At 47.2% G+C, this 26,583-nt stretch overlaps 1 protein-coding gene and 1 non-coding gene across 16 annotated transcripts in view; one reads left to right on the top strand and one right to left on the bottom strand.

Moving 5' to 3' along the window:
- Positions 1 to 26,583, bottom strand: part of SVIL (supervillin) — a 233,436-nt gene that overhangs the window by 16,225 nt on the left and 190,628 nt on the right. For all 15 annotated transcript variants that reach the window (XM_045812830.2, XM_045812832.2, XM_045812834.2 and 12 more), the window contains 12 exons: positions 18,856 to 19,003; positions 15,021 to 15,110; positions 14,844 to 14,930; positions 12,743 to 12,920; positions 10,477 to 10,649; positions 8,750 to 8,905; positions 6,970 to 7,106; positions 6,208 to 6,355; positions 5,946 to 6,091; positions 4,460 to 4,635; positions 2,264 to 2,408; positions 1,625 to 1,901 (listed from right to left, as the gene is read on the bottom strand). In XM_045812830.2, the coding sequence (XP_045668786.2) occupies positions 1,625 to 1,901; positions 2,264 to 2,408; positions 4,460 to 4,635; positions 5,946 to 6,091; positions 6,208 to 6,355; positions 6,970 to 7,106; positions 8,750 to 8,905; positions 10,477 to 10,649; positions 12,743 to 12,920; positions 14,844 to 14,930; positions 15,021 to 15,110; positions 18,856 to 19,003 (1,861 nt within the window). The remainder of the gene's footprint in view (positions 1 to 1,624; positions 1,902 to 2,263; positions 2,409 to 4,459; positions 4,636 to 5,945; positions 6,092 to 6,207; positions 6,356 to 6,969; positions 7,107 to 8,749; positions 8,906 to 10,476; positions 10,650 to 12,742; positions 12,921 to 14,843; positions 14,931 to 15,020; positions 15,111 to 18,855; positions 19,004 to 26,583) is intronic.
- Positions 25,158 to 25,265, top strand: LOC123802279 (U6 spliceosomal RNA). The gene has a single exon (XR_006782485.1). It is a non-coding gene; the product is annotated as a U6 spliceosomal RNA (small nuclear RNA).

The raw sequence follows: 26,583 nt of genomic DNA on the forward strand, positions 1-26,583 counted from the left end.
TCCAAGAGGACAGTCTACGAAGGCCTCAGAAATCTCAGATTTATGTGATTCACAGTGATTTTGCTTTTGTTGCCCAGGACATTGGTGACTATTGTTTCTGTGCCAGGCACACGCTAAACATTCTACGTACTAGATCATAATAATCTGTGGGCTGGGTATCAACCCTGTTTCCTAGGTGAGAACACCGAGGCTCAGACGGCTGAGTCACTTTACGCACCTTGCAGAGCCGGTACGTAGGGCCTGAGAGAAGATGCAGACCTGGGCTGTACGGCCCCAGGGCCTGTGGCCTTCTTTCCAAGCCCCAGGGGCCTCCTTAGGAATGGGAAAGGGGCTTTCAGTGTCCTAATCTGCTCCCTACCTGCTGTGTGGCTAAGGGCAGGTGACAGAGTCCTGTGTCCTGACCCTCACTGAGAAATCAGCATAACCACAGGGTATATTCTGTGGAGCCTCGGGGAGGCACTCCACCAGACTGAGGAGCCAGGGCCGTGGGCCATGGGCCGGCTGGGCCTCCAGGCCTCCATCCCCGGACAGCTCTGGGCACAGCCTCCTGTTCTGCCGGCCAATGCCCATCCACTGGCCGCCCGAGGGGTGGTTTGCTGGGGTGCTTTCCCCAGCCTCGGGGAACCAGGCTCTCCTCCCACACATGCCATAGTTGCTTCTCCCCACACTTGCCTTAACTGGCATGTATGCCATATGCTTCTTGAAGACATATTTACGTACTCCCTAAGATAAGTGTCTTATACCCAGAAGACAGATCAGGTGCTCAGTAAATGCCGCCCATTGATTAACAGACTTACTTTTGATCAAGTAGGAAAGAAATCAAATGGTTTGGAGTCTGCGGGTGTCTGATCAGCGGACGGCGGCCTCCACCCCCGGGGGCTCCAGGGCAGCCACAGCTGGACAGCAAAGAGGCTGTCGAGGGGTGAATAAACCCTCACCCTCGGGGGCTGGGTCTCGAAATCACAAAGCTGTGACAAACTCTTAAATGTGGGGCTGAGGGACGCTGCAGAGAACCAGCTACTTCTTGGAAGGGAGAAAGGATTCTCCCTCCAAAGTCCACTGGCCCTCTTCCCTCACCGCCTCTCGTGCAAAGCACACAACTGAGTGCTTCGCTGAGTATCTCCCCGACAGGAACCGTGAGCAGTCCGTGTATTTACTCTACCAGATCCACACGGCGGGTTAGGGCTCTCAGCCTCGGAGGAAATAGCTTCTTTTACTTTTCATGAATCTTTTGTGCGTCACTACACCATTGGGTTTCAGTTCTAAGTCATCCAGATATGCTCAGCTTAAGACGTGGATTTAAGCAGCAGACAGCCACATGGTCAATATCATTTGGAGGCAAATCCTCACTTTCCCAGAGAACCTCTGGGGACGGGGCAGGGGAGGGGGGAGGGGAGCAGAGAAACCTTAACGTGCACGCTTAACGTCTCTAAGGAAACATGACATTCGTTAGCAAGGCTAGCTCGTCGGGATCCAGCTTTAAAGTCCGCGAAGTGGTTCTCGAAGCCAATGAGCAGACTGGCGCCCTGTCCCCGCGCTGAGGGGCTCTCGGACGCGCTGGCTCCCGGGCCACGGAGCCGGGGCCACCCCGCGTGGGCGTGAGGAGAACGAAGTGCTCACTAACCTGCGGTGCTCACCATGAACTTCCACTTGACCACATAGGCGTCTCCCTCGTGGAACTGCCCGATGCTCTGTTTGGGGAGCCTGCTGTAGTCAAACTCGAGGATGTGCCAGACATCCACGGAGACACTGGCAATCTCAAAGTGCCTCCTGTCGTCCCCTTCTACCAGGCCGTAGCCGCGACCCACGTTCACCCCGTCCAGCACCGTGCCCGTTGTCACCTGGGGCACGGGCACCATCCGCGCCACGTCGTACGGCTTGGCTTCGGCCCTAGGATCTTCCTACGAGGGAACGTACGAATGTGGGTTCAGTGGCCTCCTTCTACAGACATTTCTTGTCCCACTCACTGCCGTCTGACTGTTCATGGGACAGCATAAAAGTAAGGCTCTCCCGCTGTGTCTTGGCGTTTCACTGCGTTTTGGGGAAAGACTAGGGGGGCCTGACCAGCCCCCCACAACAGTGAATGGGTCACCTGTAAACCCGGAGGCACAGGCAGGCCTACCTCATCTCCAGGAGGTAGAACATACCTGGAAACCCCTTTGCTGGTCTCCCAGTAAACCCTGGGAAGGCTTTTGGCTTCAAGGCCTCTTTTGTTGGGACCTCAACTAAGGCTTGAAGTTTAAGACTTGATTCCCAAAAATACCTTTTGCTGGGCAAGTTCGCTGGCGCTCTTTTCATTAGGTCTCTTCAGTTCGGTCCAATCGAGAAATTTCTCTTTGAACAAAATAGTCTCATTGTGTTCCGTAAGTCGCCCGAATATTGCCCAATCAGGTCGCCCCTGTCCTTTCCTGCAGGGGTGGGTGGGTGGGGGAGGAGACAGGAAAAGAACCCAGATTAAGCCATGTGAGAACAAAAGAAAGGAATGGAAAACAGACACACGTGGCTACTGCAAACAACCGAGACCACATTAGTGGCACAGAGAATGAGTGGTTCATGTTGTCAGATGTGATACTGTAGGATTTCAGCCTGAAGCCTGGCGAGGCTTTGTGTGCACGGAGCTGATGTGCCTGAATGCGAGTGAATCCCATCAGGACTCGTGTTTTCTTTTATTCTGGAAAATTCTTGTATCTGGGATCCGCTGGGGGTGGTGCCCAGACTGGGAGCTAGACGGCCCAAGAGCCACACGCACATCGTCCTTGCCTGTTTCTTCATGCGCTCAGAGTCCCCTGCACGTGCTCAGCACACGTCTGTCACTTTAATGGGGAGATGCGGGGGAGGCAGAGCTCACCCTGAATTCTCTGTTAAGTCCTGTTACAATGAAGCTCTCCAGTGTCCACGAACAGAAGAAATTCTCCTCTGTTACTAAAATGAGCATACTTTCATAGATCATAAAGAGAATTTCTGCATATTTATTTCTAGGCCACCAGACACGACAGCGGGCCAGGGGAGGACAATGGCACAGAAAAGGAAGTGGCCCAGCCCAACCTGGAGGCCTGGTCCTGCCTCAGGGTCTCAGAACTTGAAAGCACTCGAACACTGGTAACTCAGAAACAGGCAGAGTCGAGGAAACGGTGGCCGAAGAGGGTTCACGCAGGCATCGCTCATCCTTCCGAATCTATCTTTGGTTGTGAACGGAGACCGGGATGCATGTAGCGCATGAGACTGCCGAGCAGAGCTCGCTGGGCCCTACTGTGTGGTCTGTGCGCCATCGCTTCCTGTTTCGTCAGGACTTCGGTTCTGACGTCACGGCGAAGGCATGTCAAGGAGGCTGCCTGTTCCTAGGGAGACTGCTGGGGTAAAGCACGGTAGACAAACACTCCCGCCTCATGCTCCCGCGGGACTCTGGAACCAAGCACCAGCAAGTCTGGAGAATTCAGGACTCCCTTGCAAGGCTGGGGTCTTTCACAGCAAACGTCTGAATGACCATCTTCGATATAAACTTTACTCTGCTGACTTGCTAGGATGCCTATCGGAAGAGCACTTGCTTTCAGCTTTAGACAGTGATCTTTCAGGCTGGGAGTCAAGCAAGCATGAGAGGCAGTGGGTTGCAGGGCGAGGCGGAAGCTATGAGCGGGAGCAGGTGAACTTCTTCCTCCATGCTGACTTCCATGTTTGAACTGGGCTAAGTCTGGACACCTCAGTGCCTCAGCCCCCTCATCTGGTAGGAAGGGCTCGGTGCTTAATCGTGGCTGGCCCTTAGGAGGAGCCCTGAGGAGGCTCTTAAGATGCACTGACACGTAAGCCCCACGCCACACAAACTGACAGTACATGGCTGGAGCTGGGGCTGGGCCTGGGATGTGCAATTCTGTAAAGCTTCTCAGGTACTTCTGGACCTGGGACATGGTGAGAACCCATGGGTTCGGTGCTCACTCACCTACCGCCAGCAGGAAATATTAAAGTTACAGTCATTATTTCAATCCAGTATCCTCCCTCTCACTCCCTGTCCCCCAAAAGGCCCAGAATCATCTACTGACAAATACATGGTAAATCCTGGAATTCAAGAGCCACGCTGAGAAGGTGTGAAATCAGAAGGAAATATGTTGCTTTTGCACCTTCAGGCCAATGGCGGAATTTCAGATCCTGGGAAGCTTTTCAGATCAGCAAGTAATTTGTTTCAACGATCGCCAGTCCTCCGCCAGGACAGTCACCTGGAACGCCGCAGGGGGGAACAATTTGTTCACCTCAAGAAAGGAGACTGAACAGTGTCCAGAAGATACCAGCACCCACATTTCCGCATCAGTTAGGCAAAAGCTAACGGAATGTCCTTTCTGTGAATATTCAGGGTACCGCCTACAGTCAGTTATGAAAAGGAAACCCTACGAAGAGTGACAGCAGGTGAGCGTGGTGGGGACTCAGGCCCGCTGAGGGAATCCACACCATGGGCAGGTGAGGGGAATACCTGGGAATAAGCGGATTGCATTCTCCAGGGTCCAACGGGTTGATGTCGCAGTTCTCGTAGTCAAAGGTCCCGTTCCATAAGTGCTTTGCCAGCTGAAAAGCTATTTTCCGTTGTGCTAATGTGACTTCTTTTCCATGCCACACGTACACCTCACTACCGAAGTCAAACACCAGTACCTGGGAAGACGGCAGAGAAGAACAGGTCAACTTCAAAGTCGTGCTCCGGCTGAATGAGGGTCTGTACTGACGGAGTGAGACGGGTGACCAGCTGGCGCTGTGATTTCCATCCTGTCCTCAACTCTCAAACTCCCTGGCACTTTTGATTCATAGAAGACTTACCTGCCTTCTTTCCCTTCTTCTTCCCTGTCTCCCTCCTTTGTTCTTTCATTCTCTTAGCACATACAGAGGCCACTTCTTAAACGCCAGGCCCCGAGGACCAGTGAGGTGGTCTCCCCTCTGTATGGTTCTAGCACCCTCCAGGGCAGAGACCACACAGTACTTACATTTACAGGACTTTACTATGGGTTTGCTGAGTGAATACGTGAATGTAATGCTATTTATTTCCATGCCAGTGGTTTATTCAACTCTTTCTTCCTAGAATAAGTTCTTCGGGTCCATCAATCCAAATCCTACCCAACTCCCAACTATGCTCAATTGTACCTTCTCTTTAAAATTACTCCTGATTATTTCTTTTCTGTGATTTTTGTTTTTCCATCTAAATGCCCATGTGTGTCATGCAATCCACCCAGTTTTGGATGCCATTCTTTCTAATACTCTTCTATCTGTGAAATTTAAGGTTCTTTTGCGTCTTCCACTTTTCCTGCAATACTTATAAAATACAGAATGGTAATGACAATGTATGCATTTAGTAAATATTTACCAGGATGAGAGAAAAAAAAAACCTAGTATATTACTTGGCAAACCCAAATTATATAAACATGCATCTATTATTCCTGAAACTTAAGGACTGAAAAAATTTTATTGAAGGTTTATAGAAAATCAAGAGATAGTGCTAAGAAAATCAAGTGTAAATAATATTTACGTCTTACTCCCTGGTTATATTGAGATACACTCGACACACAGCACAATGTAAGTTTAAGGTATAAGGGCATAATGACTTGACTTACACGTATTGTGAAATGATTACAATTTAGTTTAGCTGACATCCATCACTTTGTACAGATACGAAAAGAAGAATACAAAAGAAAATACAAAAAGAAAGAAAGAAAGAAAGAAAAAGAAAATTTACATTTTGCCTAAAACAGAAAGCCTTCAATGACCCATGCCTCCTCCGAACGATATTCTGAACTCTATGCTCATATTTAAGATGAAGTAATGGTTCGGATTCACAATATCCTTTAAAAACACGTCACTGTTCAACAACAGGCATGACCCCTGGCCAGTGTTTCTCGGGCACTTCTGATCGATTTTATTGGGCAGCCCCGTGCAAAGCGCTCTCTTGGCGAGGGGGTGCCCACGTACTGTACCTCTTTTGACTGCAGAAGGGAGCACTTGGGAATCTTCCCCCAGTAGTCGTCATCCGGGACAAGTTTGTCGTCCATCAGACGGTAAATGCAGTTTGTTTCAATTATGGCTGTTTCATAAAGTTCATCTTCCTTTGGGTCTCCAGCAGCTTTGGGAGAACAATAAGACAGTATGACATTTTACACTGAAAAGTGGCTGGTTTAGAAGAATGACGTAGGGGATAAGAAAAGTCTCGCGATTCTCTGAAATACAGTAAACTCTTACACTGGTAATTGGTTTGGCCGCCCAGAAGCTTCCAGAAGTCTTTGGCCGCATGAGTGTGTGTGTTAATTCCTTCTTCGATAGTCTGGACATAGGTAGCTCTACAACCAAGTTCCCTCTTTGTCTGAATTAAACTTGCGAGTTCGGAGGCCTAGGGAAAGGGAGGAGCACAATTACCTAGGCAGACGGGCCTGTGGGGAGGCAGACGGCACATACTGAAGTCGGAGGCCAAAAATGGCGGCTCTGCGAGGAAGACCATGCGACCACAGGGGCTGCAGGCACCGGTTCTTGGGTATTTTCAGCAAGGTCAAGAGAATGGAACTCAAGGATCAAGGGGTACAATTCTCTAGAGCAACAGTTCTTTATTTTCAAATTCAATAGATCACTCGTGAAGTTCTGGAAAAATACCCATTCTCTGGGCTTTTGCCCATGAGATTCTCATTCAATAAACCTGTAGCAGCATTTCATAGGTACCTGGGATAAATGGCTTTGAAGTGATGTGCCAGCTCCTTTTTCACACAGGAGTGAGAATAGGACTTAAAAACTGGCGAGAGAGGTCGTAATCCTTCTAAAACATCCCACTCAAGCACCTAACGAATGCTTGTTTGAGAGACATCCAGCAAAAGAAATACTGCCTCTCCCTTCTCGTGTGAATGAAACATTTGGCATCTGAGAAGCCTTGTAAAGACCTAGCAACTAGTAGAACATTCTATCGGTGTGTAAAGGAGATGCTTAACTGAACAATTTTTATTTTCGGATACCAACCTTTGCCTTTTCTATGACATTTGCGAACTCTCCTACCCACACGAAGCAGTAATGGGGAGAGAGCAGGAGGAAGCAGTCCCCACTGTTGAGTGACGAAGCTCGAGGTTCAACCAGTCTGGTCTGCACGTGTCTTCTTCCTGTAAGGCAGGAGGCAAAGGGTCGCCATCTTCCCAGACAGGAGAACTCTCCAAGCCACAGGAAGGACCAGGAAGCCCCCCTGCTACAGACTCTTGCAATTCTAAAGATTCTCGTCTACCATTATCTGTTCCATGACGCACAGTGGTAGAAGGGAGTTTCTAGTGATGGCCTTCTAGATTATTCTCCCTTGTTAGTGCTTTCCTAAATGTCATCGTGTGTCTTAGGACCACCACGGGGTCCTTTTACAGCACATGTGTGGATTAAGTTTCTGCCTCCAGGAAAGTTAGCAAATGTGCTCCTTTCCCCCTTTTAACTCATCTCCTGTCCTTTCTCTGTGCTCAGCCCACCTGCTGCATCTCCTAGCCCCTGCCAGCCATGCTGCAGGTGAGGGCATGCCTTTCCACAGCTGCTTCTTCCTGGGAGTTTGCACACTAAACCCAGGGCAGCCTTAGAGGGAATCAGCTCGGAGGGAAGCACTGCTCTGTGCTGCTTTCCGCACCTTCTCCTGAATGACTATTGATTTAGGCCTTTCCACAGTCACACTGATAGTGTCATCTCTGGGTCACAACCTGGGAATAGACATTGGTTCTTTGTGCGTGTCACTAGTCCTCCGAATGCACTGAAAAGGCCGGTGGTCATGCAGAAACACACGGGACACCCTCCGTGAAGGATATTCCATCCAGCTTCCTCTTGATGATTTCTCTAGAGTTGCCACTCGGAGGCAGCGAAGGCTCTCCTCACACCCATGGCCTCTCTGGTCGTCTCCCTTGCTACTGACAGAGACAGTGCTGGAGTGGAAATCCAGGTCGGCTTCATCTGCCTCTGCTTTCCTTGGATTCCTTCTGTAAGAACTTGCCTCTCTCATAGTCCATAGTCTCTCATGCTTCATTCCCCCTTCTGATTACCCCCCTTTCTTTATCCCTTTCTTCCCCTACCGATCATCCTAGTTCTTATGTTCCATAGATGAGAGAAACCATATGATAATTGTCTTTCTCTGCTTGACTACGGACTCTGAGAAACAAACTGAGGGCCTCAGAGGGGATGGGGGTGGAGGAACGGGATAGGCTGGTGATGGGTAGTAAGGAGGGCACGTATTGCATGGTGCACTGGGTGTTATACGCAACTAATGAATCATCGAACTTTACATTGGAAACCGGGGATGTACCGTATGGTGACTAACATAATATAATAAAAAAAAAAAAAAAAAAAAAGAGCTTGCCTCTCTGCCTCAGGCCCACACCGGCCTTGTTCACCTCAGCGAGGAGAACTGAGTGGAGAGCGCCCCCATGAGGACTTAGGGGACATCTGGAACTTCATGACAGTGTGGTAGCAGAGCTCAGGGAGCAAGGGGAGGTGGCCGCAGAAGTTGAGCTTCTGGAATGGGAGAGACCTGGGTTCCAATCCGACTCTGCCACTCAACAGCCGCCATGACCTCAGGCACGTGACCAACCTCTCCAGGCCTTACCATCTCCCACCTCACAGGAGTTTTGTGAAGCTCATGTGACAGGAGGTAGCAGAGCGCCCAGCACACAGCAGGTTCTCGAAAAGCATGTGTTCCCTCCCCCTTACATTCAGGCTTCCCGACGTCACCAGACTAAAAGCCCTGATCTACGTGTGGCTCCTCCCCGTGGGCCCTAGGTACCTTTAATCTGTAACAACATCAGCTTCTTGTAGGGCACGGCGCTATTGTTGGAATTCTGTTCCGTCAGGTTGACGCTCCGCAGGCTGACGTTGCTGAAGTTTTCTTTACTGGCTAAACCCGCCAGAGTGACTTCGGAGAAGTTGGAGTTGGAGGACACTGGGAGGGTCGAATAAGGAAACAATGGGGGGCGGGCAAGATGGGCAGGTGAAATGACAGCGTTCACCATCAGAGATTCATAATCGACTGGCTTTTTCTTAGAAAGTTAATCCCGAGGGGGAGGACATCCTCAGGTCTGATTGACAATGCGGTTCAATGCTGAGCCACTGTACCAGGACTTAACTCCGTACTGCAAGTATCTGCTGCTTGTGGCCACACGTCACACCCCACCTTGCAGGGGGCCAAGAATCGAGGGACAATGTGCACCAGCTACTTTGGTATAAAATCAGGAGCTGGACACACGTGTTGCAATTCCACTGAAAACTGACAGAATTCCTAACAATGCATAGATGGTAACGCAAACACACTCACAAGGAAGACCACGAGATGTCTTTCAACAAAAGTCTTTATACGCAGAAAAGCAGGCACTCTTGTAGGGATGGATTAGTCCTAACCTTTTTCCTGGAGGCAAAGTGATCAACTAGGTATCTCTTGAGGTCTTCTGCTCTCAGAGTTAAGACTGTCATAACACGATGCTGGGTTTTCCACGTGCACCAACAAATGTGTACGTGCGACTCATCACAAAGCCATCCCCAAGCCCCCAAAAGTGGAGGTAGAGGAAAAAGACCTAAAGTTTGTGCCAATAGCCTTTACTTCTTCAGTAGATTGTTTTAAAGATATGTCTGTGCTACAGAGAAATTCGGAAAATGATTTTGCTGGGATTAGGGTCTTACGCTACATGACAGTTCGTATGGCATAGCGGTTTTGAAATGTATTTTCTTAGTCAATCAGTTATAACGAAAAGACTCAACCACTTCATGTAAACACTACATTTCTAAGAAAAACGTTCGGAAGTACGTGTGTGAGCGCTAAAGGAAAACACGAACTGTAGCAAGAATGTTCAAGCTAGCAAGATGGTGCATGCCCTAATTACCTCCACCTCCCACTGTGTCAGAACGAGGGAACCCCACCTCATCAGGCTGAGGGGAGCAGAGCGGCTTAGCCTGAAGTGGGACCAGGGCACAGAGCTACCTGTTCCCCACCTCTCCCCCAAGGCCCCTATGCTACCCAATCCACGTCCCCCAATCCGAGGCTCCTGAGGCTCCCCTGTCAAAAGCAATTTGGAAAGCACTGGTTTATGCATTAATTAATTATATGAAAATCTAGGATTAGGCGAAGCAGTAATTTGGGACATTTTCTCATGAGAGATCAAATGATTTGCTCTTGAACAAGATTAATTGCAGGAATTCCTGTGTTTGGGCCCTACAGAGCTGAAAATGGGGTGAACTACGAAGCCCAGAAGCATCCTTCTCCTCCAATCTCTTGAAAGGAAACTCAGCAAAACAGGGTAATTTAAATGAGCCCAGTGAACAGATGCTCCACGCTCTGGGAATTTCTGCGCAAAGCCTCTCCATGCCAGGCAGGGGCGCGCGTACGGGTGCAAACGCCTCGGTTTTATTGGGTGAGTGTCTTTTGAGCACATGATTGGCCTTAGCAAGGCAGAAAAAGATGAAAACCACCTCATCACCAGACCCCAACAAAGAGGCAGGATGGTGGTTCCACATACTCACTCTTTTCTACTTTCATCCGCTTCGACTCCATGAAGGCCACGTTTAATCTCTGCTCCGTGTATTCCTGAAGGAGATCTTCTCTGGCTGCCAGCATTTTCAAGGGGTTTTTGGAAGCCTGCACCCGACGCTTGGGCCTCACTGCACGCTTGTGCTCGGCCACAGAGGAGGTCAACCTGGGCAGCAAAGTGGAGTTGTAGGCTTGGTCTACATAGCGTCCACGCCTGGTTTATTTGGGGGTCTCTGACCTGAAATCACAGTCTCTACAATTTTATTTCCTGATTTCGTTGTAAGTCTTACAACTCTTCCTCCTGCCTGCCATTCCCTGACATGGAGACATAGAATCTGGGAGATGGGGATTCAGGCCCGTTTAGTCTGAGATCTCAGAGGCCCCCAGCCCCACACACCATGCCCTGTGGTCTCCCCCTGGAAGTGCATCTGGCGCTTCAAGGGGCAGCGCATTCCACTACCAGACAGCTCCGAAGGGTAGGAAGCTCTTCCCCACCCTTATCACACCCAGGGACCCTTCCTGCTTCTCCTGTTGGAATAGTACACACGTCTACTTCAGGCCCTGGCGAGCCCTTCAAGAATTTACAGCCAGTCATTGCATCTCGATTTCTCTTTCCTCCAGACTAAACTTTGTTTTTACACAACTGGTTTTCAGACACCTTAGGAACTCCCCCGCAACCAGCCTCCTCTCGACCCTTTGCGCATTTCTGAAAAGTAACCACTGCTTTGAAGAATATATTGAAACAAAGTAGGTCCAAGAAGCCAACTATAACTGCCATAAGCTCCCCCGACTCTCTGGGGGCAGAAAGACACGGGGAGGTGCTCGATCCAGTCACATAGTTTCCTGACAGATTCCACTCCTGCTCTCAATTTCCAACAGCCTCTGTGCTGTTCTGTATAATACTGTCCTCTGTGTGAGAGTGTGTGTATAAATATATGCACATATAGCTACAGCGATCATGATTGAAGGAATGACATCTGGGTCGGGAGAAATAATTGTGTATGCAAATACACAAACTTTCATTTAAAGGTGGGAAATGGCAAACTGTTCATTTTTTAAGATAGAAAATTGAAAAAAACTGAAAAAACAGATATATGCAAAAAATATATTTGGAGCAGCTTACAGGAAAATGTATGATGACCCCACAGTCTTCTGGAAGAGACAGTCTCTCGGATAAATTTGCGGGGAACAGACAAATGTGGTTCATGGCTGTGAGCAGAGCCTGCCCCACATATATTCTCCCTGGCTTCCGGTAAAACAAAACAAAACAAAACAAAACAAAAAAAAAAAAAACCTTGACACTGGTCTGAAGGGCATCCAGAGACCAGCTCTGGCCAACCAGCACCTTCTAGTCCCTTGGCTACAATGATTGCTTCAGGGCTGGGCTTGGACCCTAGAAAATCAAGCCTGGAACTTGTGCTGGAAGGAACTGCTGAGAAGAGAAGCTGCCTGTGCTGGAGTGGCCAAGTAGGTACGGAAACATCCACAGCTGGGGTGGCCATCGTCCGCCGCATGCTTGCAGCTTGGCCGCAGCAAAGCAGCCCAAAGGAAAACAGGCAAGAGAGAGACCTCATTCTGAGAAGCCTCTGGAACCTAGTTTGCACCTGCACTTTTCAGAGTGGACCTTAAGTCCCTCCACACCTTTCTTTTGCTGAAGTCAGTTTGACTTGGATTTGTCTCTGGCACCTGGAATCCTAAAGCCATAATCGCTCTCCTTACGCGGTTTAGTCATATCCTGTGTGAAGAGCGACATGTGGGCATCCCTGAGAAGACTCTCAGATCTATTCATTTCATACATCATTGTAAGTTAAGTAACATGCCTTATTGATTTTCTAGTTGGTTGTAAGAGTCTGAGCCCATGGGATCCAAATATTTTTCACAGTTACAAGTAAGAGTTCAATATGTCAGATGAAAGACAGTATAGAGATCTCTGGCTAAATTTATGTTCATCTGAAAGTCTGCAGAACAATATTCAATTATGTGAAAAGTCCAGTGGCATTACTTTAATGGGCCAGGGCAAACATCCGTGGCACACGCTGTGTGCACGGACCTTCCACCCGTGCGCACATCCACTCTGGAGCACGCGTGTTTTATTCACCCCACGTGCCTGGCTCTGGAGAATCATCATGTGTCTATAAGGAAGTTCTATGGCAGAAGGAGGTGGCAGCGAGGGAAGGTCCTTGTGGAGGTACCGTGTGGCGGCTGACCAAGGAATCAGCCTTTCTCAGTGGGTGAGAGATGGAAACTGAAATAACTCACTTAGGGGCATAAGGATCGAAAATGACATCGAAATCCTCGTCCAGCTCCACGGGGCTTCGCGGCACGGTGTCATCCATGCTGCGGTAAAATCTGGCAAAGGTCTCATCGTCGTCTGGCTTCATCACCTCTTTCACAGATTTGCCAGTGACTGTGAGTACCGTCTCCTGCATCCCACCAACTACGAACAGACGGAGCGAGTACGTGACATCAGATTTGTGTCAAAACGCTACCCCAACTACACTTCGTGGTATCTTCAAAATTATTTTCCCCCTACATTCCAGGAGTGCAGAGAACATGATAGTGATGCCCCAGGTCCTTGGATGCTTCCTGGGCCTTCCTTGACTCCCCCTGGAAGGACTGTCCATCTGCAAAAACCTCACACACACAGGTGGTAGGAGAGAGGGAGGCAACGAAAGCCCACCAAGCATTTCTGAACTGGTTCCTTTGACTACTAGAGGCAGAAATGGCCTCAGCCTCATTCTAGATCAGAAATTGGTAAAAACTTTTTCTGGAAAGGGTCACATAGTAAACATTCTGGGCTGTGCTTGGGAGGCTAATGGCCTATGTTGCAGGCACTCAGCTCTGAGTGCTTCACGATACATTAACAAGTGCGTGTGACTTCGTGCCAAACAAACTTCATTAACGAAAACAGGTGGAGAGCTGGATTCGTTTCCTGACCCGCTGAGCTAGACCACCACTGCATATAGGTAATAAGCTTTGAGTTGTTTGAACTCCTTGCCTTGCCGGTTTCATTATTACACTACATTTTTATGTTTCTGGTATAAAGCGGCTGTCTACATTATCTCCAACCTATTAGGAGGTCACTGTCAACGGCAGCGACTCCCAGTGCTTAGTATTCAATCAGTTTCAAGTAGTGGACATTTCTCTTTAAAGATTTATTTATTTATTTTGAGAGAGAAAGAGAGAGAGAGCGCGTGTGCATGCAAGTGGGGGGAGGGGCAGAAGGAGAGGGAGCGAATCCTCAAGCAGACTCTGTGCCGAGCGAAAAGTCTGATGTCGGGGCTCGATCTCACGACCTTGAGATCATGACCTGAGCCAAAATCAAGAGTCGGTTGCTCAACCAACTGAGCTACCCAGGCGTCCCTCAAGTACTGGACATTTCTATTAAGAGATGACACAGTTCTGCATATTATTCCTTTACTTTGTATACTTTGTGGATCTTTGTACTGAAATATTTATTTCGACGTTTATTCAGAAATCACTTCCAATATGTCATCTAACTACCTTATTAGAAATTGACAGGGGCGCCTGGGTGGCACAGCAGTTAAGCGTCTGCCTTCGGCTCAGGGCGTGATCCCAGCGTTATGGGATCGAGCCCCACATCAGGCTCCTCTGCTATGAGCCTGCTTCTTCCTCTCCCACTCCCCCTGCTTGTGTTCCCTCTCTCGCTGGCTGTCTCTATCTCTGTCAAATAAATAAATAAAATCTTTAAAAAAAAAAAAAAGAAACTGACAGATAGGGGTGCCTGGGTGGCTCAGGTCATGATCCCAGGGTCCTGGGATGGAGCCCCGCGTCGGGCTCCCTGCTCAATTGGGTCCCTGCTTCTCCCTCTCCTTCTGCCCCCCTGGCTCATGCTCTCTATCTCAAAAAAATAAATAAAATCTTTAAAAAAAAAAAAAAAGAAACTGACATATACAATTTAGAGTTCATCGGGTGCGAGATCATGTCAATTTTGTGTAATATCTGCTTTCAAGTATAAAAGCGAAGTTACTGTTCCCAGTCCTGATTCCGTGGCATCCTGAAGACTGAGAGTCAGGAACTAATCTTAGTGGAGGCCCCCAATCCAGCACAGTAGGGCGTGCATCAGACCTGGGTCATCTAATCATTCCTGACTTCCTTTTAAAAATGGTAACAAAGATAATGCGTTCACCATGAATCGGTGACGTCAAACAGAAAGACGACAGTTTAGCTGAGGAGAAAAAGTCATCAGAATTGCGATTTAGAGACTTCGAGAGAGGAGCAGGGTTTTTGTTTTGTTTTGTTTTTTGTTTTTACATTTCCTTAGCTACTCATTGAAATATGATTCACCGGGTGCTACAAGCTCGAACCCCGAAGCTTCCCCCCGGCTTCTGGTCTGTACCTTTGTTATTCAGCCTCCTTAGAAAGGTTTCCAGCCTGTCCAGCTTCAGGTCCGATTCCAACTGCATGTCTGGTCTGGCTTCGATATCTAGGCAAGTGGAAACCATCCATGAGAGAGCGCCACGGGGACTCTTCTGGTCTTAGACCCATGGGCATATCGGGTGCCTCGGTGACTTACCTTCCAAGGGTTTAGAAACTGGTGTGGTGCCCCTTGTTTTACTGCAAAGAGGAGATGCTACTGGAGTTATGGCCGTGGGTGATGCCAGACCTAGAACGTCAGAGGAGCTAGTTAGTACCCCAGGATCGCTTCCGGAAATCCCCAGGACCCTGTGAATCTCGATCAGTCCCAATGTAGGCTTTACAACGTATGGACTTTACACACACGCATGCACGTGCACACACACGTACATTCGGCAGGCATCGTGGCTCCACGGGACAACTGCAGACGTAGATAGATTTGTTTAGTTTCTAAGGACTATAGTGGCTGAGAGGCTGCCACTCCAAAATGAACAGTGAAGACAGGTGAGAAAACGTGCCTGTAACACGTTTAGAACAGGAGAGTACATAATGCGTCAGAATATACTTGAACACATGGAATTGTGAGTCCTCAAGGCCCTTCACGGTGAGCAAAGTACATCTGCACCACGACCCACAGAGGATGTGGAGATGGGCTGTGTCACACCAGCTGCCAAGTGGCCCCTGGCACTGGGGACCTCCTGCAGGCTGAGACAAAGCAGGGGCAGTTTGGCTTTTGGGGGCATCAATCAAGAGTGTGATTTTATTGAGTAATAACTTAAGGACTACTAACCTTTCAGAAGAAAGACACAGAAAAGGATACATTCAAATTCATTTATGATTGCTGAAGGGTCGTATCCATGTGACGTGTGGCTGGGAACTAGCTATATGCTTTCACACATTTATCAAGAAGCAGACTGGGGGGGGGGGGCGCCTGGGCGGCTCACTTGGTTAAGTGTCTACCTTTTGGCCCAAGTCATGATCCCAGGGTCCTGGGATGGAGTCCCGCATGGGGCCCCCTCCTCAGCGGGGAGTCTGCTTCTCCCTCTGCCTGCCGTTCCCCCTGCTCGTGCTCTCTCGGACAAATAAAAAAAATCTTAAAAAAAAAAAGGCAGAGTAGGGAATCTTTTAACCGTGTAAAGGTTAGGGACATAGGAAAGAAAGGCATTCCAGCAAAGAGAGGGTAACTGATTGGAACAAGAAACCTTAATAAAGATAAAGATAAGTACTTTTCCCCTCACCTAAGTAGAAGGGATTGCAAAGGAGAGTAACTAGTGCATTTACAAAGAACAAAATGAGTTGTTAATGTTCTTTATGTTCATTTGCAGTAAATGTGAAATCGTTAGATGACATTGCCACTTGACGCATCCCTCAAAGAACAGCATCTGGAGAACACACGTAACTCACTATTGTTACTAGGAAAAATGAATGAATGAATCGCTCTGCTCCTTCCTCCTGTTAGCTGGAGACGGATGTATAATAAATAGCGTAAAACTTTTAAAGCAAAGTATTGAAATGTGGTTTAAAACTTCAGTTTTAGGCAATATTCTATAAGTATTTCTTAATAGGTACATATATTCGTTTGATGGTGTCTATAAAAATTAAAACATTTATTTCACTTGCCAAAACTGCAAAGGGTTTATATCGGTGAGAAAGCAAACTTTCTTGAAAGATAATAAAGTAAAACCTCCGTATAACACCCAGTGCACCACGCGCAACTAATGATCATGGAACTTTCCATCAAAAACCAAGGGTGTACTGTATGGTGACTAATATAATGTAATAAAAAAATATTATTATAAAAAAAAAGTAAAACCTGGTATCACAGGTGGTACAGGTGCCGTAAATCATCATCTACTAAAAGGATGCACAGGAGACATCAGAAGAGTTCCTAAGCACTGAGGTCATTGACTCTGAAGGTTGGAGAACTCTGGCCCTTCTGGACCATCAGGGCGCCCCCTGCTGCCCACTCAGGCCGCGGCACGTGCAAGAGCTCCCAGGGGTGGGCCTTGTCTTTCCCAACTACAGGCAAGCGTTTTTCCCTAACGGTGGAGGGCATATCGATTTAAATTACACAACACTATTAAACAAAGCTCTCCCCAGACGTCTTCTCAGTGAATTCTACCTGCAAAAGCCAGTCACCTCCTCTCTTCAGAGACATTTGCACAGCTCCCTTATTCAAAGGCATATTTTGAGTACTTTCAGGACAATCGTGGACTACCACGGGAACTAGGGTACTAACTGTTAGGTACGCTTTAGGAACATCAAAACGTCTTCAGGAAGCGAGGGAATGAAAATCAGGGCTGAAACGCAGCACCGCACTGAGCCGAGAAGTCTCTGCGGCTGTGGGGCTGTGGCTTGGGGGCTCTTTTGCTCTGCAGGGTGGGAGCGTGGCATGCTGGCTGCCATGTTACTGCCAACCAGAAAGAACTGATTCCAGTGAAACAGGTAACTCAGCAGGTGATAAAAAATAGAAGAACAGGATGCAGTTTCTTCATTAGATTAAAAGTATAAGAAAATTATTTCCTGAGCAAGCCATATATAGCACCTGTTACATAAAGATCCTGGATTTGCTCGAGCACTGTGAACGCAAACTCCCGCACCACGGGAATAAGAACTTCTCTAACCTTGTTCTCCAAACGGCAGGAGAGCAAACCCACTTCCTCTGACATCACTGCGGACAAGGGCAGTGTATTTGGTAATAACGGCCTGCTTACAAATAAACAGTAATTTTTAAGATGGAAGAGGAAGAAAGAAACCAAAGTAAAAGGTTATCGGGATAAGCGTCCAGGAAGATAGGGACTCTGGTTCAAGTTCCCAGCTTGAGTACTTAACCAGCGTAGGTCGCAGGGTCTGCTTTTGTTAACACAGGGATGGGGCGGAGGCCAAAGTTGTTTAACATGAGTATACAGGTCTGTGTTCTGATCAAGAAAATACGCAACTTGTACCTCATTCGGTGGGAGCAAATTATCTTCTGTTTTCTTCCACCCAGATTTGAGTTAATCACAATTCAGGGTTTCCCCTCCCTTCCCTCTGCAAATATTTATTTTGCACCTACAATGAGTTAGGCACTATTTATAAATGAGGACCCTGAAAGGTTTCCCAGGAAGAGAAGCACGAACTGGGAAAGCTGATGACAACATACGATGGCTCAAGTGCACGTGAGCACCTTCATCACTCACTCAGGAAATTTGTTTTAAACAATACCTTAGAAAATGAAGGTATATGCATATAGGTGATGAAGGAATCCCAGATTTTAACCATTTCCCACCGGATACGGAGCCTCACAGGTTTACTGACCAAGGGAGACATTGGTCAGTTTCATAAATCTTTCAATCCTGGCTTCTTGTCAGTTCTAAGAGCTCAGGGGCAAAGAAATGGCTGTCTGCAGGGAATCCCACTTCCTCAGAACGGCACACATCTTTTAAACATCTATTAAAACCTATCTGGAAATAGGGCTTTGTAAGCCAGCAAACTCCAGTTTGGTGGAAAGGGACCTAGGAATTACTCTAAAAAAGGGAAGACATAAACTCGTTCTTCATTGACAAAGGCTTATTTGGGTTAACTGATTGCCAGATGGCAAGAAAATGAAAATAATTTAAATGCAATTATGGGAAAGGACTGAGATTTGTTAGAAGATTTGCAATTGCTTTTGAAACCTATGCTCAACTTCCAAATGGCTAAATTTTGAAATGTGACTAATTGAATTATACTTCCTACATGAAGATGATGCTATCAGGAAGAAAACGTTTTCAGGAGGAATAGCTCACAGAATCTGTCCCAAAAAACATTTACACAACTTCAATAAGAGTAAAAACTAGAAAAGACCATGGCTTGATTTTTTCAATTGAGTTAACACATGCCATCCTCCCCTCCGTGGGCACCGGAGCGCGTGCCCTCCCCCCACATGCGCACCTGTTCACACGTGCCCATGCGGCACACACGCAGCGTCTGCGCCCCCCCCCCCCCCGCCCCCGCGCGCGCACGCGCACTCCGACCTTTCTTCACCATTCTGCCGGCCACTGTAAACTGGGTGGAATCGTTGGCCGCTCCTTTGCCTTTTGTCTTCCAGGCTTCTTCTCGCACAGTGATGAGGTGCTTCCTCTCCTCGATAGTCATCTGGCTCTCTCGACTTTCTGTGACCCGCTGTTTATAAAGCGTGCCAGGGAGAAAATGGGACAGGGAAATGAGAGAGACGTGAACCTCAGCATGTAGCATCTTGTGAGCCCAAGAGCAGGCAACAAACAGGACCGTTACACGCTCCCAAAATGTCCGTAACTGTTCTAGCTGCAAGAGGTTTGGCGTCCCGACTTCCAGCTTCGCTGAGAGATCCCCAACGACACCCAAACTTTACGTTAAAACTTTGAGTTTTTTTTTATTCACCCATTTGTTTGGAATACGGGAACACCAAAATGATACCTTGTAAAAATAAACAAAAATAGAGACTCTCTTCATGCCATCAATTTAGAAGTTGCTCAGTTTTACCGAGCTAGCTAAACTCAGTTGATTAGGAAATTTTATCCATCTATTCTCACAAAAGACATAGTCCATCCAGAAAATCTCACCCACTTCACGAGGACCATGGTCAATTATAAAAGAGAGAGGGGGAGCCTGGGTGGCGCAGTCGTTAAGCGTCTGCCTTCGGCTCAGGGCGTGATCCCGGCGTTCTGGGATCGAGTCCCCACATCAGGCTCCTCCGCTGGGAGCCTGCTTCTTCCTCTCCCACTCCCCCTGCTGTGTTCCCTCTCTCGCTGGCTATCTCTCTGTGTTAAATAAATAAATAGAATCTTTAAAAAAAAGAGAGAGAGAAAGCAGAGTAGGAATAAGGTGTGCCACGAGAAGGTTTTCTGGAACTCCACACGCTTTCTCCTAGGCGAGACTGTTACGTGGGCAGTTAGGGAAGCAGGTCAGCCCCTGGAAGGGACTTCTGGGTCCCAGCGTGTCTGACACTGAAGATGAATCGTGTTATGGACATAACCTATATACAGACTAACATTTCTGCTTTCAAAATCTGCTTTCAAAAGCTTCTAATTGGGGTTCTAGAGATAACTGCCTCTTCGGTTTCTAAGGCCTTGGTGAACTCATCTGGCCTGGGAGCAAGAGGCTTAGGGGACGGAGGGAGGCCGGGAGAGGGGAGGAGCTAGGACAGGACTGCGCTGAGGTAAGAGGGGGAGCAGCAGGAAGAGGTGGAGGACCGGGCGCAGGGTGCTGGGGTCAGCAGAGGGGAAGGAGCGTGCCGGGGACAGAGTGTGTGGGTGATGCTGGCGGGAGACACCAGGGTGGGAGGTCCTCAAGGCTGGTGGGGCAGACTTCGCTTTCCCTTCCCCTCCACGCTGTCTCTCCTCTCACTACCAACCCCTCTCAGAGTTACTTGGAATTAGGGTCAAATTAGGCACAAATCATGAGGGAGAAATGAAAGAAAAGGGCTTTTTAATTTTTGGATAATTTTTTACTTGGATACAATTTAAAATTTATCACGTGGCAGGGAGCACAGGACAGGGAGAGGGGGGCAGGTGCTGAGGAAGGAAGAGAGGAGAAGCCTCCTCCCCGGAGCAGAAGGAGCGTCCCTTGCCTGCTCCGCTGTCCACCCCAAGGTCGCTCCTAAGACAGGGGCTCTGAAGCTGCTCGGGCCTCCTGGCCCTGTGCTCCGCTTTCGCCTCGGCCCCTTCTCAGACCTGCGGCGGGCCGTTCCTGCTGGCGCTTTGCTTTCACACTACAGATGAGCTCGCCTTAACCTCTTCTGGAGGGTTCCCCAGCTCCTCTTCCCTTGTTAGGAGTTTTCCCTTGGATAAGATGCAGCAAAGGTCAAGGTGATCATAGACCTTCCACCGACCACAGTCAGAAAACCAGCAGAGCCCCGAGGGGAAGGCCGTCCAACTGACCTCCCCTAACTGACCAACAGAAAAAAACCTTCTAGATTCACTCAGCAAGAAAGTAAAGATCGGCAAAGTTCACCCTCCTCAAGTTCTGGAATGATGGCGGGTGATACAGGAGAGGGTTCTTTCCCTCCTTTCCAGGAGAGATGTGCAGAAAACCACATCTGCACCGGCCACATTCAGGTTAAGCCATGAGCGTGGACTTTTCCACCCTCTAGTTCATGAATCCTTTACAGATTTTGTCTACAGAGCCATCAGAGCCAGAACTGATTTTGAGATCCTTGGTAATTTATATTAGGTGAAAAACCCTTTTCCTGAAGAGACATGGCAACCAAAGGCAAGGCCTGAGCCTGGCTTAGATCCTAGACGGGGTGGGGTGGGGGCTAGAAGGGACCTGGCTGGAGGGGAATGGACACAGCTGCAAATGGGCTGTGGATTAAACACTGCATCAACGTTACATTTCCTCCTCTTCCTCACTGTATTGTGGTCACGGAAGTGAGCTAGACCGAATGTCTGCGTGCCCCGAATTTCATATGTTGAAACTTCATCCCTAGTGTGATGTCTTAGGAGGTGGGGCCCCTGGGAGGTGTTAGGTCAGGAAGGTGGAGCCCTCCTGAAGAGGAGTAGAGCCCTTATAAAGGACACCCCAGAAGGCTCCGCTGCCCGTCCCACCATGTGAGGACAGTCACCACGTGAGGATGCGGTGAGCAGATGGTCCTCTACAAGCAGCAAGCGGGCTCTCACCAGACATGGAATCTACAGGCACCCTGATTTTGAACTTTCAGCCTCCAGAACTGTGAGAAATCAATTTCTATTGTTTCTAAGCCACTCAGTCTATAGCATTCTGTTAGGGCAGCCCCACCGATGTATATCGTGTGTGTGTGTACGAGACAGAAGGGGAAGGGGGGCGTCAGCAGTGGGGGTGGGCACGGGGTGGAGGGAGGACAGGAGACCGGAGCGGGGGCAGCAGGCGAATGCCAACAGTTGGTGGCTGTGGTAAAGGGTATGTGAGAGAGCCCTATCACGCCCCCTTTTTGTAAGTTTTAAATTTTATCAAAATAAAATATTATCCCAAAGTTAAAAACCCTTTTCCTTCACTTTTCCACTTATGACTGGTGAGATGACCCCAAACTCCAAGTAAGTCTCTGAATCAAATACCCTTATTATATAAACTCTGAGGTTGACTGGCCGGGAAGACCTCATCAAATTCCAAAAAAAGATAATGCATTTTCTTTGAAAATGGAATTTCAGGACTGAATTTTAATCAAATCAATATTGCACTTGGCTTAAAATATTTTGAAAAAACATACGAAGTGCCAAGAAAGTTTGCTCCTCCAAAGATCCAGACATCGCTAGTTCTGCTGAACTTGGTAACACATCTCCAGTCTTGGGTGTGGTGGCGGGGTGTAGTTCATGACTCAAAAAAATGGCATCCCCGAATCCACAGCTCCATTTCCCAAAGCGCTCGGATTCCCCGGGAGCTGCTGCAAGAACGGGGAAGCGACGAGCCCAGGAATGACACAGCTTTAAAGCTTGTCTGCCAGATCTTTGTCAGGGAGTTGTTTTTTTTTTTTTTTCTTTCTTTTTTACTCCCCTCTCAATGATAATATTAAATATAAAGGTTTTTGCCTCTCTGTCTTAACGCTGCTACTTAATGAAATTGGTTTAGGGTCCCTAATTCCTCTGACTTCAGATGGCTCTTTAATGGAGTAAGAGATATACAGCTTATTTATCCACTGAGAAGATGAATACAATTTCTCACAAGCTGCTATTAAATTTTTGAACTCAAAATATGAGAACAAGCTACACATCTTTGTCCATTGACTTTTTTTTTCACTTTAAATTTCATTATTGTCTTGTCTTGTTTTTCCCTTCTAAGTTTTTCTTTCCTTGTTTAGAGAAGGACATGGTATATATTATAATAAGCATTGTGCCGTTTTCCAGGCTTGTCTAGGTTTAGCTGATGATGGTTAGGATTGACTGGAATAGTAAGAGAGTTGGGGCAGAATATGCATAGAAGTCCTACCCCACCTGTCCTCCACTCTTTCAAATGCAGATCCCATGGATGTGGTACAGAGAGATGGAAACAGCGAGCGAGGGGAGGGAATAAGCATCTGTGTGTTTACCTGTGTGCGTGTGTGTGCACGTGTCTGCATGTGTGTGTGTAGAAGGCAGTGAAACAGCTGGGAAGGAAGGCAGGTCTTAGGGATGGACAGGGACTTGGTAGGACACAGTTTGAAGTCAGACAAAGGGGCATCTGCAAGAATGTTTGCAGGTTACTGCAGCGTTTCTGATGGGTTTGCTTCTGTAAACCTCCTAAGAATGCACACTGCAAATCTGCCCACATGTTGCAGACACAGAGAGGTGATGCAAGAAGAGAGAGCAAATCGAACATGCTTTCCTAGGATTAGTACATATTTAAGGGTAAACTTCTTCCACAACTGGAGAGCTTCACGGATAGAAAATACTGTGATCTGGCTTTTAAATTTTAATCTTATTCACATCTAGTTAAACTAAAGAAATTATAGGAGCATAGATGAAGTAGAAGAAATAAAGTGACAAATCAGTACTTCTTGCTTTTCAAAATTGCTACCACCATATAGAATTCTGTGTACTGTTAAAGCATCGTGGCTTTGCTCCATCCTTCAGTGATTTCAGTCCCTCGTCAGTGCACACAGCCTTCGATGGCCTGAACCACACACGGAGAAAGATCTCAACTGGGCTTAAACCTCAAACTAACCATGGTCTTGCTACCAGCTACCAGCAACTAAGATGAAGGGAGGGGAACACAGGGAAATCTTCTTCTGGTACAGTTGTGAGGCATGTGAGGAAGAAGGAAATGTGTGTTAAAGCCCACCAACGAGACAAATGGTCCACTTAGACAGAATGTGTGCGCTGTTGTAATGCTCTGTTTTCTTTTCTGAGCCCCTGCACTAGTGAACACGGATGCCAGGACTTCGGGAGGTAAGGAGTCTCCGAGAACACTGATGAGCTACTGATATAAAGGCTGGTATATCAGATGTTTATCTGGGAAAGTTGTCAAGATATACAAATACAGCATTTTAAGGCTATTTTGATTTTGAAGTGATTAAACATATACTACCTCTGGTAAGTGGTATTTTTCTTGAAACTTAAAAATCTTTGTAGAGATATTCCATGTTCATGGATTGGAAGCTGCAATATTGTCAAGATGCCAGTTCCTTCCAACTTGATCTACAGATTTGGTTCCGTTTCAATAAAAATCTCAGCAAGTTACTTTGTGGATACTGATGAACTAATTCTAAAGTTTATATGGAGGGGGGTAAGACCCAAAACAGCCAACCCAATATTGAAGGAGAAGAACGAAATTGGAGGACTGATACTACCCGACTTTAAGACTTACTATAAAGCTATAGTAATCAAGACAGTATGGTATTACTGACCAAAAAAACCCCCAAAAAAACAAACACAAAAACAAACCCAGATCAATAGAACAGAATAGAAAGCCCAGAAATACACTCATATAAATATACTCAACTAACTGTGAAAGGTCCAGGGCAATACAATGAACATAAGACCGTCTTTTCAACAAATGGTGCTGGAACAACTAGATACCCACTTGCCAAGAAAAGGAAAAGAACCTAGACACAGAATTTACACCCTCCACAAAAACCAACTCAAGATGGGTCATGAGTCTAAATGTCAAATGCCAAACTATAAAATTTACAGACGATAGCATGGAAGAAAAATCTAGGTTACCTTGAATTCAATGATGACTTTTTAGAGTCAACACTAATAAAATAAAGAACCAATAAACTGAAAGTCATTGAAATAAAAAAGCCTTTGCTCTCTGAAAGCACTGTCAAGAGAATGAGAAGACAAGCCACAGACTGAGAGAAAATATTTGCAAAAGACACATCGGACAGAGAAATGTGATCCAAAATACACAAAGAACTCTTAAAACGCAACAATAAGAAAACCACCAATTGAAAAATGGGCCAAGATCCGAACAGACATCTCACCAAAGAAGACATATGTGTGACGACCAAGCACACGGGCAGGTGCTCCACGTCATATGGCAGCAGAGACCCGCAAATTCGGACCACAGCGAGATACCACTACACACCCATGACAAGAGCCAAAATCCAGAACACTCACAACACCAAAGGCCGTGAGGATGTGCAGCTACAGGCACTCTGATTTTTGCTGGTGGGAACGCAGACTTTGGTGCAGCCACTCTGCAAGACGGTTTGGCAGTTTCTTACAAAGCTAAACATCCTCTTAACACACGAGTCAGCAACTGTGCTACTTGACACCCACGTGGGTTGAAAATGTCTACACAAAAACCTGCGTGTGGATATTTATAGTGACTTTACTTATAATGGCCCAAACTTGGAAGCAACCAAGATGCCCTTCAGTAAGGGAATGGATAAATGGACCGGTACGTGCTTCCTTTGGCAGCTCTTATACTAAAATGGGAATGATACGGAGGAGATCAGCGTGGCCCCTTGCACGAGAATGACATGCAAATTCAGGAAGTGTTCCATATTTTTAAAACAAACAAACTCTGCTCTAAACAGAGAGAATATTGTTCAGCACTAAAAAAAAAAAAAAAAAAAAGAAAAGAAAAGAAAAGAAAAGAAAAGAAGCTATCGAGCCACGAAGACATGGAGAAACCGGAAATGCTTATGACACAGTGAAAGGAGCTGATCTGTAAAGGCTCCATGCTGTATGATCCCAATTAAATGACCTTCTGGAAAAGACAAACCCATGGAGAGAGGAAAGAGACTGCCAAGGATTCGAGGGAGGGAGGTATAAATAGATACAGCACAGAGGGATTTTAGGGAGTGAAACTAGTCTGTATGATACTATAATGACGGATACATGTCGTCATACGTTTGTTAAAATCCGGAGAATGTGCATCAAGACTGAACCCAAATGTAAATTATGGACATTGGGCACTAATGCCATGTCAACGCAGGTTCAACAAATTGGACAAATGTACCTCTCTGGTGTGGGATGCTGATAGTGGGAAAGGCTATGTGTGTGTGGGGGGGGGGGTGAGGGGAGCAGAAGGTATACAGATAATCTCTATGCTTCTGGCTCAATTTTGCTGTGAACCTAAAACTCCTTTAAAAAAGTAAAGTTTATTTTAAAAAGTATATATACATGTGCATATATGTATATATAATAAATGTAATTCATATTTAAAGGGTTCAATAATGTATCTTTTCAAGTGTAATATGACTTATTTAGAAGAAACAATCCCCCCCGTCAATGACAGACCAGGAGTTTGCTCCAGATTTCAGACTGTTTTTCGGGGTGGATGCTGCTGTCTATGTGGGGCTGGGCTCCCAAAGGCCAGCATTCCTAACTGCAGAGGACAACCGGAGAGTGAGGAAGAGGCTGCCTTAGGGGGGGTTCCACCGTGGAGACAGAAGATGAAGTAGGAGGGCCCAGCAGACACCTCGCTCTGACAGCACTCTGTCAATTTCATATCTGAAATGAAGTCTCAGTGCCTCTTCCTCAAAGAACTGTTTTGTCACCACTCGCCCTAAAGGAACAGTAGAGTCATGACATCTTCAGTTAGAGGACACCTTAGAGGTAAGAAAGTCCCAGTTCTGAGGAGCAGACAGAGACCCTCAGAGGGAAATGACTAGGTTAAGTTCCCTCAGACGGAGGGAGGCTAGAATCTGGGATTCATGACAAAGCGGACGCAGGCACTTCTCACAGCTATTTTGACCCCAGGGACATTCCAAGGGGAATCAGACCCAATCACTGGTATTTGGAGCTTTAACAAAGATCACTTGTTATGCACCAACAGAACCCCGCCCAAGCCAGGTCTCCTTTCTGGGGTGGGGGTCAGAGGAA

This window comes from Ursus americanus, chromosome 31, assembly GCF_024610735.1.
Source record: "Ursus americanus isolate L20-20 chromosome 31, mUrsAme1.1.p, whole genome shotgun sequence".
Classification (NCBI taxonomy): domain Eukaryota; kingdom Metazoa; phylum Chordata; class Mammalia; order Carnivora; family Ursidae; genus Ursus; species Ursus americanus.